This window comes from Emydura macquarii, unplaced genomic scaffold (genome assembly GCF_026122565.2).
Source record: "Emydura macquarii macquarii isolate MOO-44397 ecotype Brisbane River unplaced genomic scaffold, CSIRO-AGI_Emac_v2 contig_2636, whole genome shotgun sequence".
Taxonomy (NCBI): Eukaryota; Metazoa; Chordata; order Testudines; family Chelidae; genus Emydura; species Emydura macquarii.
Genome location: NW_027132773.1, coordinates 27347410 through 27361464, shown reverse-complemented (window position 1 = coordinate 27361464; position 14055 = coordinate 27347410). Strand labels below are relative to the sequence as shown.

Genomic DNA, 14055 nt, shown 5'->3' with positions numbered 1-14055 from the left:
TTGGATTTTTTTTAATTGCTTACTTTTTTAAAACTTTTTTTTAGGGGATATTAGCTGAACTCAACTAAAATTCTTTCAAACTTTGAGAATATGAAGATTCTTCTTCAAGTGCTTGCTCATGTCCATTTCATTATAGGAGTGTGCATGTCTCTGTGCTTGGTTACAGGAACTTTTTTCCCTTTAGGAGCTCCTATAGGACCGGCTCCATGCCCCCTGGAGCCCCGCGTACATTCTGCAGTATATGAGGTGCTGCCAGCCCTATGCCCCTTCAGTTCCTTCTTTCTACCTGTGACGTTTCTAGAACTGCTTCAACTTGCAAATAGCAAGTGCTCAATCACTTGTTGTCCTTTGATAGTTTGTTCTAGTTAGGTAGATTAGACCTTAAGTATGGTAAGTGTTAGTTAATCATGGGTGGGACTTAGCCGGAAGTGGGCTATACCCTGGTCACCGGGCTTCAAACCATGTGCCTCATGTGGGAAGGCCTTCCCGCAGAGTGACTCCCATGATAGCTGCCTAAAGTGCCTGGAGGAAGCTTATCATAAGGACAAGTGCAAAATTTGTAAAGCTTTCGGACCTCAGACTCAAAAGGACAGAGAAATTCATCTGAAAGCCTTACTAATGGAGGCAGCAGTTGGCTTGGAGGCCGGTCTAACCCGCTTGGCCTCGGTACCGAGCGTGGCATTGGTGCAGAGCGTGCCGTCGGCACTGAACGTCTTTGTCGTTGCTGAAGAAGAGGCAGCGTAAACAGCGCACGGAGCAAGGACTCTCTCCCGCATGGTATAAGAAAGCAGGGTTGAGCACGGGGCACTGAGGCAGAGGCTTGCCACTGCTGGAGCCTATGTCTCTGGTCAGAGAGCCACCCCTGATTCCGGGGAGTGGGGGGCATCTCTGCACCTGCCGGCACCATCGATGCCGGAGGTGTTTCAGGCGGCAAGAACCTTATTGGCCTTGCCCACACTGCCCCTATCCTGGCCTCCACCCAGAGAGAAGGGGCTGGTGTCCCAGGGGAAGCCTGTGTTGAGAGGGCCCTTAGTTGGCTCAGGTGATCCCTGGAGCGGGGAGGAAGATCCCCATGAGCCCAGTTGCCCCGGGGGGAAGGCTTGACATGCTGCTGCTCCCCCAGAAGTTGTGGGGTGCTCTTGCAACCGTGACCTGGAGCACCTCACATCAGTAGGAGATGCAGCGAGGTCGTCCTCCTGGCACAGGTCACGGTCCCCGGCACTGGCTGAAGTTCGCACCAGGAGGTGGTGCCCATCGGGGTCACCTGCACGAGGTCACTCCCCTGAGGAAAGTCAGCACCACTTCCGCTCCCCGGCACGGAGAAGTTCATCCGCACCGAGGCGGTGCAGAACCTGGTCACCAGAGGCTGACACAGCACCAAGAGGGAAGCGGTATTGCAAATCATCAGTGCCCAGGCGACGCTCCGGATGTTCCAGCTCAGAGTTGGAGCATGACTCCCCGCATCGGTACTGGTCGCGGCATCAGCGCCGAATGTCGTTGTCTTTATGTTTGGCAGCACCAAGGAGCCATTCTCCAGAGCGCTGGAGCACTGACAGATTGGCACCCTTGACACTGGACAATGGGAGCATCTGAGGCAGTCCTGCTGTGGTCGTCGGACAGTGAGTTGGTGCCCTTCTGGGAGGGCGGTCACCAGGCGAGTAGGCACCACCAGCATAGGCTGTCAGAACATCCTTCAGCGCAGGCAGCCCCAGGGTGGCCTCCCCAATGGCTGTATTGGGCCAGGTCTACAGTCCTTCAAATCATTGGGGGTGCAGTCTGCCCCCCACACATGCCAGAGAAGGGCCACCATTTGGCCTCTGATAACGAGTAAGACCCTCAGGAAGGGACTTCGGTGGGGATCATCCGTCAGTGGGAAGGGATGCCACCTCCCCCCCCGCTCCATTCCAGTCCTCCTCCTCCTCTTCCCCGGACGAGGCGGTCACCCAAGATCACTCAGAGCACCTGGACATGAAGTGGTGTTGAAAATAGTTAAGGCTCTGTAGCAGACCCCCTCATCAGTGGCCCAACCTCTAAAGGGGCTGAGAAAAAATATTACATCCTGGCCAAGGGGTTCAAGTATCTCTTCACTAACCCCGTTCTCGGTGCCCTGGTCATGGACATGGCCAACCAGCAGGATAAGCAGGGTCAGCGGGGCTCCATCCCAAGGAACAAGGACAACAAGAAGTTGGACCTGTTCCGTAGAAAAATGTATCCAACAGCAAGCCTGCCATTTCAAATTGCTAACTCCTGGGCAGGTACAACTTCAACCTCTGGGACTCGTTAAAGCACTTTGTGGATATTCTGCACCAGGACCAGGCACTGAACTTTAACACCATTGTGGAGGAGGTTGTCATGGTGGCCAGGGCGGCGCTGCAGGTGTCTTTGGATGCAGCAGACTCAGTGGGCAGGGCTATGGCCTCTGCCATTTATATGCGCAGATGCTCATGGCTACAATCCTCGGGGCTATCCCAGGAGGTCCAGCAGTCCATCCAGGATCTCATCTTCGATGGGTCGGCCTTGTTTTCAGACCAAAGAGATGCAAAGTTGCATGGTCTGAAGGACTTGAGGGCTATGCTCTGGTCTCTGGGTCTTTATATGCTCCAGACTGCTAGTTGCTAGTTCCATCCTCAGGGCCGGCAGCAGCAGAGGTACCAACTGTGGAGATTCACGCCCTGTAGACAGAGGGACAGAAATAGGTGGTCAAGGAGACGTGGACCAACACCAGGGTCCTCTTCAGCCCCCCAGCAAGGATCGTCTAGGCAATTGGGCAGTCAGAGGAGACAGTTTTGAAGGTGCGCTCCCGTCCCTTCCTCAACCACCTAGCTCCTTTTCTGTCCAAATGGGCCAAGGTCACGTCAGATCTCTGGGTCCTTGGCATAATTTCAGCAGGCTATGCCCTCCAGATTGTGTCTGCCCCTCCCCACAATTCTCTCTCCCCATTCCCCTTCAGGGACCCCTCTCATGAGCAACTCCTTGTGTGGGAGGTAGAGGCCCTTCTCAGCCTTAGGGCTATAGAAAGGGACCCACTGGGCAGGAGAGGGAGAGGGTTTTACTCAAGGTACTTTCTCATTCCCAAAGCAAAAGGCGGCCTAAGACTCATACCAGATCTTCATTGTCTCAACAAATCTCAAAAGACTGAAATTTTTCACGGTTTCCCTTGCCTCCATCATTCCCTCCCTGGATCCAGGAGACTGGTATACCGCCCTCGACCTAAAAGACGCATATTTCCACATTTCTGTCTGCCCCAGCCACAGGCATTTCCTCTGTTTCATGATAGCTGGTTCCCATTACCAGTTCAGATTTTGGCCTTTCCTTGGTCCCAAGGGTATTTACAAAATGCATGGCAGCGGTGGTGGCAGCACACCTGAGTCTCAAGGGGTTCCAAATATTCCACTACCTGGATGACTGGCTAATTAGGGGCAGGTCCAGGGCCCAGGTCCAGAGCAGTATAGACCTGATACATGTCATCTGCTGCCAGCTGGATCTGCTAATAAACTAGCAGAAGTCCGGTGCAGCAGATAGAGTTAATTGGGGTGGTCCTGAACGCTTCCTAAGCTAGAGCTTTCCTACCCCTGCCATGGTTTGAGAAGATGTCGGCTATCATTGCTCGCCTGCACCTCTGCCCAATGACAACAGCCAGGCATTGTCTGCAGCTGTTAGGTCACGTGGCAGCCTGCACTTATGTGGCGAGGATGGCTCACCTAAGGCTCAGACCACTTTAGTTGTGGTTGACCTCGTTTTATGCCTCGAGCCGACATTCCCTGGACCAGGTGGTCAGAGTTCCTCCTCATGTCCTAGCCACACTAGACTGTTGGATGAGCCCCTGGGACAGTGTTGAGGGGTGTACCTTTCGAAGAGCTAGTTTACTTGGTTATCTTGGTAACAGGGGCCTCGGACTTAAGGTGGGGGGCCCATGTCAGCTCCAAGCCCGGCACACAAGGGGTCTGGTTGAGGGAGGAGAGGGGCATGCATATCAATGTGAAAGAGTTATGGGTGAGGCCTCCACCTTATTGCAGGCAAGGCGGTGCAGGTACTGACACAATACAGCAGCTATGTATTATATCAACAAGCAGGGGAGAGCCCGCTCCTCAGCCCTCTGCAAGGAGGCCATACATCTGTGGGACCTGGGAGGTGAGGGGCTATTATGTGAAAATAGTGCCTCACCGCCAGGAGTGAGGAACAACGAGGCGGACTGCCTCAGCAGGTTGTTCTTACTCCGCTACAACTGGTTGCTTCATCTGAAGGTGGTCTCTATGATTTTTCCAGTGGTGGAGCTATCCTCCACGGTCTGGAGGCTGGATTGCGCTCCGACACATTCCTGCTGCAGTGGTTGGGGAGCCTCGTATATGTTCCCGCCCATTCCTCTCCTTCACAAAGTCCTGCTGAAAATCAAGAGGGACAAAGCGAAAGTTATCTTAGTTGTATTGGCCTGGCTGTGCCAGCACTGGTTCAGCATGCTCATGGGACCTATCAATCGTGTGCCCCCCCCCCTCCCCCCCCCCCAAGCTTCCAAGATGACACAATCTCCTGTCCCAGGATCACAGTTGCTTGCTGCACCCAGACCTGGACTCCCTGCACCTCACGGCATGGAGACTCTGTGGCTGAGCACAGATGAGCAAGCCTGTTCAGTGCAAGTCCATAAGATTCTGCTGGGTAACAGAAAACCTTCCACACAGATTGTATATCGTGCAAAATGGAAGCAGTTTACCTGTTGGGTGGAGTCCCAAGGGATCTCGCCAGGGCTGTCACCAGTACAGGCGATCCTGGAGTACTTGTTGCAGTTAAAGCTCCAGGGATTAGCTGTGGCCTCCCTAAAGGTCCACCTGGGGGGCTATATCAGCGTTCCATCAGCCTTTGCAAGAGAGATCAATTTTCTCCCACCCTATGATGATTAGGTTACTGAAAGGGGTGGGGAGGATCTACCTGCAGGTCCGTGACCCGGTGCCTCCCTGGGATCTCAACCTGGTTCTCTTGCGGCTCATGGGGGGGTGGGCCTCCTTTGAATCCATGGCTACATGCCCTTTACTCCTGCTTTCTTGGAAGGTGGCCTATCTGGTGGCCATTACATCAGCAAGGTGGGGCTCCGAGATTAGGATGCTGACCTTGGAGCCTCCTTATACTGTGTTTTTAAAAGACACAGTTCAGTTGCGGCCCCACCCGGCCTTCCTGCCTAAGGTAGTTTCCCAAATTCATTATAACCAAGATATTTTTCTCCATGTTTTTTCCCCAAATTATTCGAAGGAGGAGAGGCGATGGCAGAGATGCTAGATGTTAGACGGGCATTAGCATTCTACATCGAGTGCACAAGATCGTTACGGAGTTCTATACAACTCTTCGTTGCGGTGGCTGACCGGATGAAAGGCTTACCTGTTTACATCCAGTGCAATCCATCGTGGATAACTTCCTACATCAAGTTCTGCTACAGGCGAGCGAAGGTGCCGCTTCCAGGAATAATTACAGCCCCCTCAACCAGAGCTCAAGCCTCATCTACAGCCTTTCTAGCGAGAGTGCTGGTACAGTGCTGCTGCCTGGTCGTTGGTACACCCCTTCACGTCCCACTACGCCATCGTCTAGCAGGCACAGGATGATGTGGGCTTTGGCAGAGCGGTGCTGCAGGCAGCTCATCCATAACTCTGGCCCACCTCCAAGGTGTTGCTTATGAGTCACCTACAATGGAATGGACATTAGCAAGCACTCAGAGAAGAAAAGATGGTTACTTACCTTGTAACTGTTCATCTTTGAGATGTGTTGCTCATGTTCATTCCATGACCCACCCCTTTTCCCCGCTGCCGGGGTTGCACCAAGTAGGAACTGAGGGGGCGTAGGGCTGGCAGCACCTCATATACCGCGGCATGTGTGTGGCGTTCCAGGGGGTGCTAGAGCAAGCCCTACGGGAGCTGCTAAAGGGAAAAAAGTCCCGGTAACCATGCACGATGACATGCACACATCTACAATGGAATGGACATGAGCAACACATCTCAAAGAACAGCAGTTAAAGGTAAGTAACTGTCTTATTCTTTTAAATCAGCCGTTACTTGATTTTCATTGAGGTCCCTTAAAACTCACATCTTTCAACAATATTGTGATAGCTGAAGTGATAGGTTCTTCAAAACCATAATTTCATTAACTTAGTTTTCCTTGCTTACTTAAAGAAATCCTGGCCGCTGCAAAGAACTTCTGTTGCTTTGTTTTTCTGATTTTATTATTGGACGCTACATTGAAGTAACTGTAATAAATGAAGAGGAATCTCTAATAGCAGCCACTGAACCATTCTCACTAAGAAAGCATAAAGTTATTTCAGAGTTCCAGCACATGAAGACTACAGTTACTGTAACAGAACAAAAAAGGTACTATCAAATAAACCATAGATAATCCATTTTCAGCTGTGTCAAACATGAAGGAAATAGAAAGGCATTCCTTTATAGAATGGCCATGAAGTAAATGTGTAACTTTCAGTATAATAGACTTCCATGGAACTAAACTAACTTATTTCATATTGTAACTACTATTCATTCAGTAAACTAGAAAGAGAAATAATCGAGGGGGTTTTCTTTAACATTCCATTGACCTGAAATAGATTTTCCTTGTTTAGCAAACTATTTTAACTTTCTTTATATATTTTTTTCTTATGATACACATGTTTCTGCTGCATATTATGCTCTTAGGAATGAGCCAGAGGCTGTTTAGAATTAAAGGTGTTGCCACAGTGCACCACTAATGGGTAGGGTGCAAATCCAATAGTGTTTTAGACAACAAGAATTGAAACCCAGGAAGTCCCTTGACTGACTTACTGATATGTGAGACATTGGTCAACTCATTTGGTGTAACTGGATCTCAGCAATACAAACTAGAAAATTTTGAATGAAAATCAGGAAGAGGTCTCTGAAGTCAACTGACAAATCTGAAGAGTGTTTGTTTCCCCAGATAAGTAAATTTTTCACAACAAAGATAATTCACTTGACTTAACAGATACTTTAAAACTGTAACTAAAATGAAATTGTTCCCCATTACACCTTCTTTAGGGAGAAAAAAGTTGGTGTATGTCGTCGTCATCCCGTCCCGTGTGTCGTTCCCTTCTCCCCCCCCCCCATTAGAAAACTTCTGTTTCTTGTTTGACTCTAAGCTGGCAAAAGTTTCATTTATTGTATTTGTGCTTTGTAGTTTTGAGGATGATATTTGCTAACTTGTGGTCCTTCACATGTAGCTCTTTGTGTGTGTGTGTGTGTGTGTGTGTGTGTGTGTGTGTGTGTGTGTGTGTGTGTGTGTGTGTGTGGTGTTCTTACCTTTTACTAAAGAAATCCACACTGATCAGCCAAATTCAGTGTATAAGAACTACTTTCTACAAAGTAAAAATACAGACTGAATTAACAGAGTTTTTATTTTAGAAGTTGTAGAAGACATCTTCCAAGTTTCCTCCCACACTATTCCATACCAGATAGATTAAGAAAATGTGTGGAGCAAAAATTGGACATACTGACTTTTTATCCTCTCCTTGCAGAGGTATGTGTATTTTAAGTGTAAAATATCTCTCTATGTATGTGTATGAATGCCAACCAGAATACATACAAAAACACTGCCATGTAGCTGCTGTCTTATATATAATGGTTATTATGTAGGTCTACAAAATTTAATTATAAAATAAGAGTCAGAACCTGGTAGAAGCTCTCTTGACTTTAGTGGGAGTCAGCATCTTGCAGTCTCTGAACCAAACAAAAGAAATTAGAAGGCCTAGGCAGATGAGTTTGACAATGGATAGATAGGGCATATATTAGAGTGGCATACAGAAAAAGGCCATCCCAAATGGCAGGAGCTGCAAGAGAAGATGTTTCTTGCACTAGCAGTATATGACTGTGGGGAGGAATAGAGAGGAAGTAGGCATAGGATTAACAGAAATAGGTAGGAGGAGAGGGACAGTGTTTGTTTGTGAAGTAGGCCGGGAGCAACTCTAGAGAGTTTACTATACTACTTCCTGGGTAATGGAGTGTTCACAAATCATCAGTGTGCAATCTTTACCCAAAATGCCCTGTGTCTGAATAGTTGCAGAGAGAGAAGATTTGAGTTCACAGAGGAAAGAAGATTTGAGTTCAAGTGCTTGCTTAGGTCCATTCCAATGTAGGTGGATGTGCTGAAAGCTTTTTCCCCAGTGGTATTGTCCCCAGTGGCACCCTCATAGCACAGTATATAGGGGACTGCCACCCCCTCAGTTCCTTCTTTCCATCCGCAGTGATTGCTGGAATGCTTCTGTATCCTCGCTCTGCAAGTTCCTCCTCAGTGGTACCTGTAATTTAGTGTAAATAGTTTAATAGTTGTTGTTAGATAACAGTAGTTAGTTTCCTACCTGGCAGGCTTCTCCTGATGGGTTCGGGGCATGCCTCACTCCTAAGGTTTTAAAGTGTGCCACTTGCCCCAGCAAGATCCCAGTGAGTGACCTACAAGAGAACTGCCTGAAGTGCCTGAGAGAGGGGCATATTCCTGCTAAGTGCCACATTTGTGTGAACTTTAGGTTGAAGTAAAAGAGACAGCAGACTCAGGTCTGTCCTAATGGAAGTGGCACTCCGTCCGGCCTCCGAGCACCAGGCAGACTCGGCATGCAGCGCCCCGGCATCAGTAAGGGAGCCACAACGCAGCGCAAGGTCCCTGGCACCGACACTCCCTACTGGCACCGAGGAAAGTGGTGCTGATAGACCATCATTGCTCATCATTACCAGTGCCCTGCAAAAACACTAAGAGGTTGGACCAGGGTCGCTACCCAGCAAAGAAGCAGTAGGTGAGATCTGTGTCGGACTGCCCGTGCCCTAGCGTTTCCCAGTTGGCACCGTTGACTCCAGCCAAAGTGGAAGGGCTATCGAATCCAGTGCACTTGCACTCATTGATGATGAGCTTTGCGGGGGATTCTACACTGGCTCTTCCGACTACCCCAGAGGCATTCAAGGCAGTGAGGAGTCTGCTGACTCTCCCAATGCCTCTCCCTCCCCAAAGCCACGTGCCAGGGAGACCATCCCAGATGCCATGGGACCTGGCCAAGTCAAGGCAGGGAGCAAGCACAGAGAAACCAGTGGCAATGTCAAGGCAACAATCCTCTGGTGAGTCTTGCCCACGTGCTCAGGATTTAACTGATTGCCATATTTGAGGTTGGGAAGGAATCTTCCCCCAGGGCAGATTGGCAAAAACTTTGGGGGGGGTTTCGCCTTCCTCTGTAGTATGGGGCATGGCTCACTTGCTGGTGGATTCTCTGTACTTTAAAGTCTTTAATAACTCAGTTAGTTGTAGGTCAGGGGCCTATTATAGGAGTGGATGGGTGAGGTTCTTTGGCCTGCGTTGTGGAGAAGGTCAGACTAGATGATCATATTGGTCCCTTCTGACCTTAGAATCTGAGTCTGTCCTTCTCCCAGGAGACCTTGAGGAATGCACCATGGCACCGATCAAGATCTCAGTCTTGGCATTTGAGCTCTCGGTGCCATTTGTACTCTTGGCACTGATCAGGATCACAGAGCCGACCACATATTCAGCACTGTTCGTGCTCACGGCACCATTCCAACTTGAGCAGCAGACACTTATCATGATGCTGGTCTTCCTCCCAACACCAGTCTCCACCACGACACTGGGACAAATGACACATTCCTCATCTTTTCGCCGCTCTTCCACTTTGCACTGATCTTCATTTCGACACCGCTCAGCCCCACGTAATCAGAGCCTGACACCCAAGGGCACAGCACCCTTGTGGTCGTCTAGAAGCGAGTCATCAGTCACCAGTCACACTGGGTCGAAGGCATCATCCTACATGTCTTTGAGTCATAGGAGACTAGTGGTACAGGAGCGAAGTCTAGGTGCCCAAGCCGCCATACCGGCGTGGTTTCCACCCCAGTGGCAAGTTCCACCTCGGTGGTATGGGCCCCATGGGCCACCCAGGCCCCTTGGAGCACGCTCATGGGACTGTTCCAGTTGGTGTCATCTGCAGGCAGAGCGCCTCCTCCATCCCCCTCTGAAAGGGGCTCAGTGATAGGAGTAGAGAATCCGGGCCCTCAGGATTCACCAGTACATGAGGCTCCAGACCAGTAGGAGTGGTGAGAACCCAAATCGGCCAAAGCCACGTCCTCATCCTCCCCAGACGACTGGATGCCAATTCAGGACAACTTTAAGTCACACCAAGAGCTCCTGAGAAGGGTGGCTCAGAATCCCAGTTTGGAGATAGGAGTCTGCTCTGGCTTTGATAGACATATTGGCACCTCCAGACAGGCAAGGATTGCCTTACCGTTGAATGAGGCCATATCAAGGCCTTTCAACGTGCTGTGGCAAACGCTTGCCTCCCTGCAACCCACAGCTAAGCGGGTTGAAAGAAAATACTTTTGCCCTCTAAAGGTGATGAATATCTGTACATGCACCCACCACCCGATGTCCTTGTTGTCGCTGCAGCCAATGAGAGGGAGCGGCAGGGACAGCAGGAACCATCACCAAAGACAAAGGATGCAAAAAAAACTGGACTTGCTGAGCAGGAAAATCTACTCAAAAGGGATTGTCAGCTACAAATTGCCAATCACCAGGCCCTCCTGAGTAGATAAGATTTTAATTCTTGGAGGGCAATCTCCAAGTTCAAAAAACTGCCTGCAGAATCCAGATCAGAGTTTGCAGCATTGGTGGAAGAGGGCAGGTGATCACCAAGGCATCGCTTCAAGCAGACCTAATGCAGCGGATGCAGCAGCTCACACAATAGCAACAGTAGGGCCCCCAGACAGGGCTTTTGAAGGCATGCCCGAGGATGGTATTTTAGTCTACAACCTGAATCCTATCCTTACTTCTATTCCTATTGGGACCAGTTGTCCCATTTTTACCATGTTTGGGCCAGTATCGCATTGGACCAAAGGGTGCTCCACAGGGTGGAGGTGGGATATACCCTCCAATTCAATTCCTGGCCTCCCCCACACAACTCCTCCTGGTTCTTCTTCAGGGACTCTTCTCACAAGAAACTGCTGTTTCAAGAGTTATAGTATTTCTTGAAGGTAGAAGCAATGGAGGCAGCTCCAGCCACTTCAAGAAATACAGGCTTTTATTCCCGTTACTTCCTGATCCCAAAATCCAGTGGGGACCTCAGACTTATTCTGAACCTGCGAAACCCTGACTTGTAGAGTTAACTGTATAGAGGAATGTTTTAGGGTCACAGAAAGTACCTAAGTTTTGTAGTAAACCACAGCCATTATCAGTTCACAGAACTTCCCTTCGGCCTATCCACGGTCCCAAGGGTCTTCACGAAGTGCACGTTGGTAGTGGCAGCTTTCCTCAGGAGGGTGGGAGTCCAGGTGTACCCATACCTGGACGACTAGCTCATCAAGGGCCAATCCAAGGAGCTAGCGGAAGATCATGTGAGATTGAAAGTGGACCAAATGAGTCATCTGGGCCTCATAGTGGAAAAAACTAAAATCAACCTTTTTACCGACTCAGAGGATAGAGTTTGTTGGAGCAGTGATTTGAATCATCCCAAACTAGAGCTTTCCTTCCGGAGAGCTGTTTCAAGACTATAGTGGATCTAGTGCTCAATCTAAGGACGTAATCTACTACCACCACAGCAAGGGTCTGTCTAAAGCTCTTGGGCTACGTGGCCTCTTGCACCTGTGTGGTGCAACACACTCGTCTCAGGATGAGACCCCTCCAAACGTGTCTGGCATCAGTGTATGCACCAAACCAACACTCACTGGACAGTATCGTGACAGTTCCACCTTCAGTTATCCACTCCTGTCTGCAGTGGTTGAATCTTCTCAAGGTGTATGAAGGGGTCCCCTTTCCAACACCCAGCCCTTCAGTGTCACTGGTCACTGATGCCTGGGCTGGGGAGCACATCTGGGAGCCCTCAAAACTCAGGGCCTGTGGGCAAGCAGAAGAGTTGAGTCTTAACATCAACATCCGAGAGCTGCGAGCTGTACGCTTAGCCTATCAGGCATTTCAATCCACCTGCGGGGGAAGTGCATCTCCATGCTCAGGGACAATACCATGTCAATATTCTATAAACAAACAAGATGGTGTACCTTTTTCTCCTGTGTCAGGAAGCACTGGACTTGTGGGAGTTCTGCATAGCCCTAACAATCTATCTAGAGGCTTTTTACCTGCTGGGATCACAGAACACCCTGGTCGATCACCTGAGCAGATCCTTTCACAAATGGTCCATTCATCCAGACATTCTGATTACTGTCTTCTAGAAGTGGGGATTTCCCCAAGTATACCTGTTTGCAACCGATCTCAACAAAAAACGTCCCCAGTTCTGCTCGTATCTGAGACACGACCAAGGCACTTTATCGGATGCCTTTCTTCTGCCCTGGGGGGGGATTGCTTTACGCCTTCCCTCCTACAGCTTTGATCCAAAAAGTATTGCTCAAGGTTAGAAGGGATAAGACTCAAATGATCTTCATAGCTCCGGCATGGTCCTGTCAACACTGGTTCACGACACAAGTGAACCTCTTCGTAGATAAACTATCAGCCTATTTCTGCTCCTGCACCTGATCTCCCAAGAGAACAGACTCTTTCTTCATCAAAACCTCATGTTTCCACCTGAAGGCATGGCAGTTGTGTGGCTGAATGAGGTGGAAGGAGCATATTCGATGGATGCCCATAGGGTTTTTATGGGTAGCCGGAAACTATCCACCAGAAGGGCATACCTGCCAAAGTGGAAGAGGTTTACTCTGTGGTCAGCTTGGAAAGATGTCTGGCCAGGCAAAGGACCGTACCTCTAATTCTGGACTACCTGGTTGTGATCGGTGCCTTCCATCGACCAATGAACAGCTGCTCGGTATTTTCAAATTCAGTCTGCTCATCATTCTTAAAGGGCCTAGAGTGCTTGTACCTCCAGGTACACGAACTGGTACCACCATGGGATCGTAACTTAATACTGTCAGAAGTCATGGGGCCTCCCTTTGAGCCAATACCAAAATACTCCCTGCTCCACTTGTCGTGGAAGATGGGTTTTTTTTTTGTTTTTTTTTTGGTGGCTATCACTTCGGCTATGAGGGTTCCAGAAATTCAGGTACTTGCTTCTGAGCTGCCGTATATAGTCCTCTTGTCCTTTTAAAAAAAAAAAAAAAAAAAAAAAAAAAAAAAAAAAGATACGGCTCCATCCCCATCCATCCTTCCTACCGAAGGTGGTCTCTCATTTTCACAATACCCAGGACGTTTTCCTCCGGAATTCACCCAAAACCTCACACATCCAGAGAAGAACAGAGACTCCACTCCTTTAGATGGCAGACGAGCACTGGCTTTTTACAGTGAGCGAACCAGGCCTCTTTGAAGACCATACACTCTTCATGGCCATCTCATATAGGATGAGAGGCGAATCAGTTTCTACTCAGAGGATATTGTCCTAGATCACGTCCTGCATCCGGGAATGTTACAACCTGGCAAAGGTAGCATCCCGAAGCCTAATGGCACACTCCACAAGGTCGCAAACTTCATCAGCAGCTTTTGTGGCTCAAGGCCTGATCTTGGATATCAACAAAGTGGCAACCTGGTCATCTATCTATACCTTCTCTTCTCACTCTGCAATTACACAGCAAGCAAGCAATGACATGGCCTTTGGTCAAGCAATCCTCCAGTCTGGTTTGTAGCATAACTCCAATCCCACCTTCTAGATCTGCTGGCTTGGGAATCACCTATATTGGAATGGACATGACCAAGCACTCGAAGAAGAAAAGATGGTTATTAACTTTTCCATAACTGTTGCTCTTCGAGTTGTGTTGCTCATGTCTGTTCCAAAAACCAGTCCATCTACCCTTCTGTCGGAGTTGCCAACAAGAAGGAACTGAGGGGCGGCAGTCTCCTATATACCGTGCTATGAGGGTGCCACACCAGGGAGGAACTAAAGCCGACCCGGACAATACCACTAGGGGAAAAGCTTCCAGCAGCAGTGCATGTGACGCACATTAACCTACATTGAAATGGACACGAGCAACACATCTTGAAGAAGGACAGTTACGAAAAGGTTAGTTACGGTCTTTTTTTTTTTTTTCAGGGGAAAAGGAAAAAAATTCCTGTGGTTTCTGACTTATTTTAAAGGATTGCTGTTCAACCAAAATA

At 49.1% G+C, this 14055-nt stretch overlaps 1 protein-coding gene across 4 annotated transcripts in view; it reads left to right on the top strand.

Annotated features, from left to right (window-relative positions):
* The window catches only part of MOV10L1 (Mov10 like RNA helicase 1), a 93762-nt gene that overhangs the window by 18402 nt on the left and 61305 nt on the right, over nt 1-14055 (top strand). For all 4 annotated transcript variants that reach the window (XM_067564356.1, XM_067564355.1, XM_067564354.1 and 1 more), the window contains 2 exons: nt 6153-6347; nt 7386-7500. In XM_067564356.1, coding sequence (XP_067420457.1) covers nt 6153-6347; nt 7386-7500 — 310 coding nt within the window. The remainder of the gene's footprint in view (nt 1-6152; nt 6348-7385; nt 7501-14055) is intronic.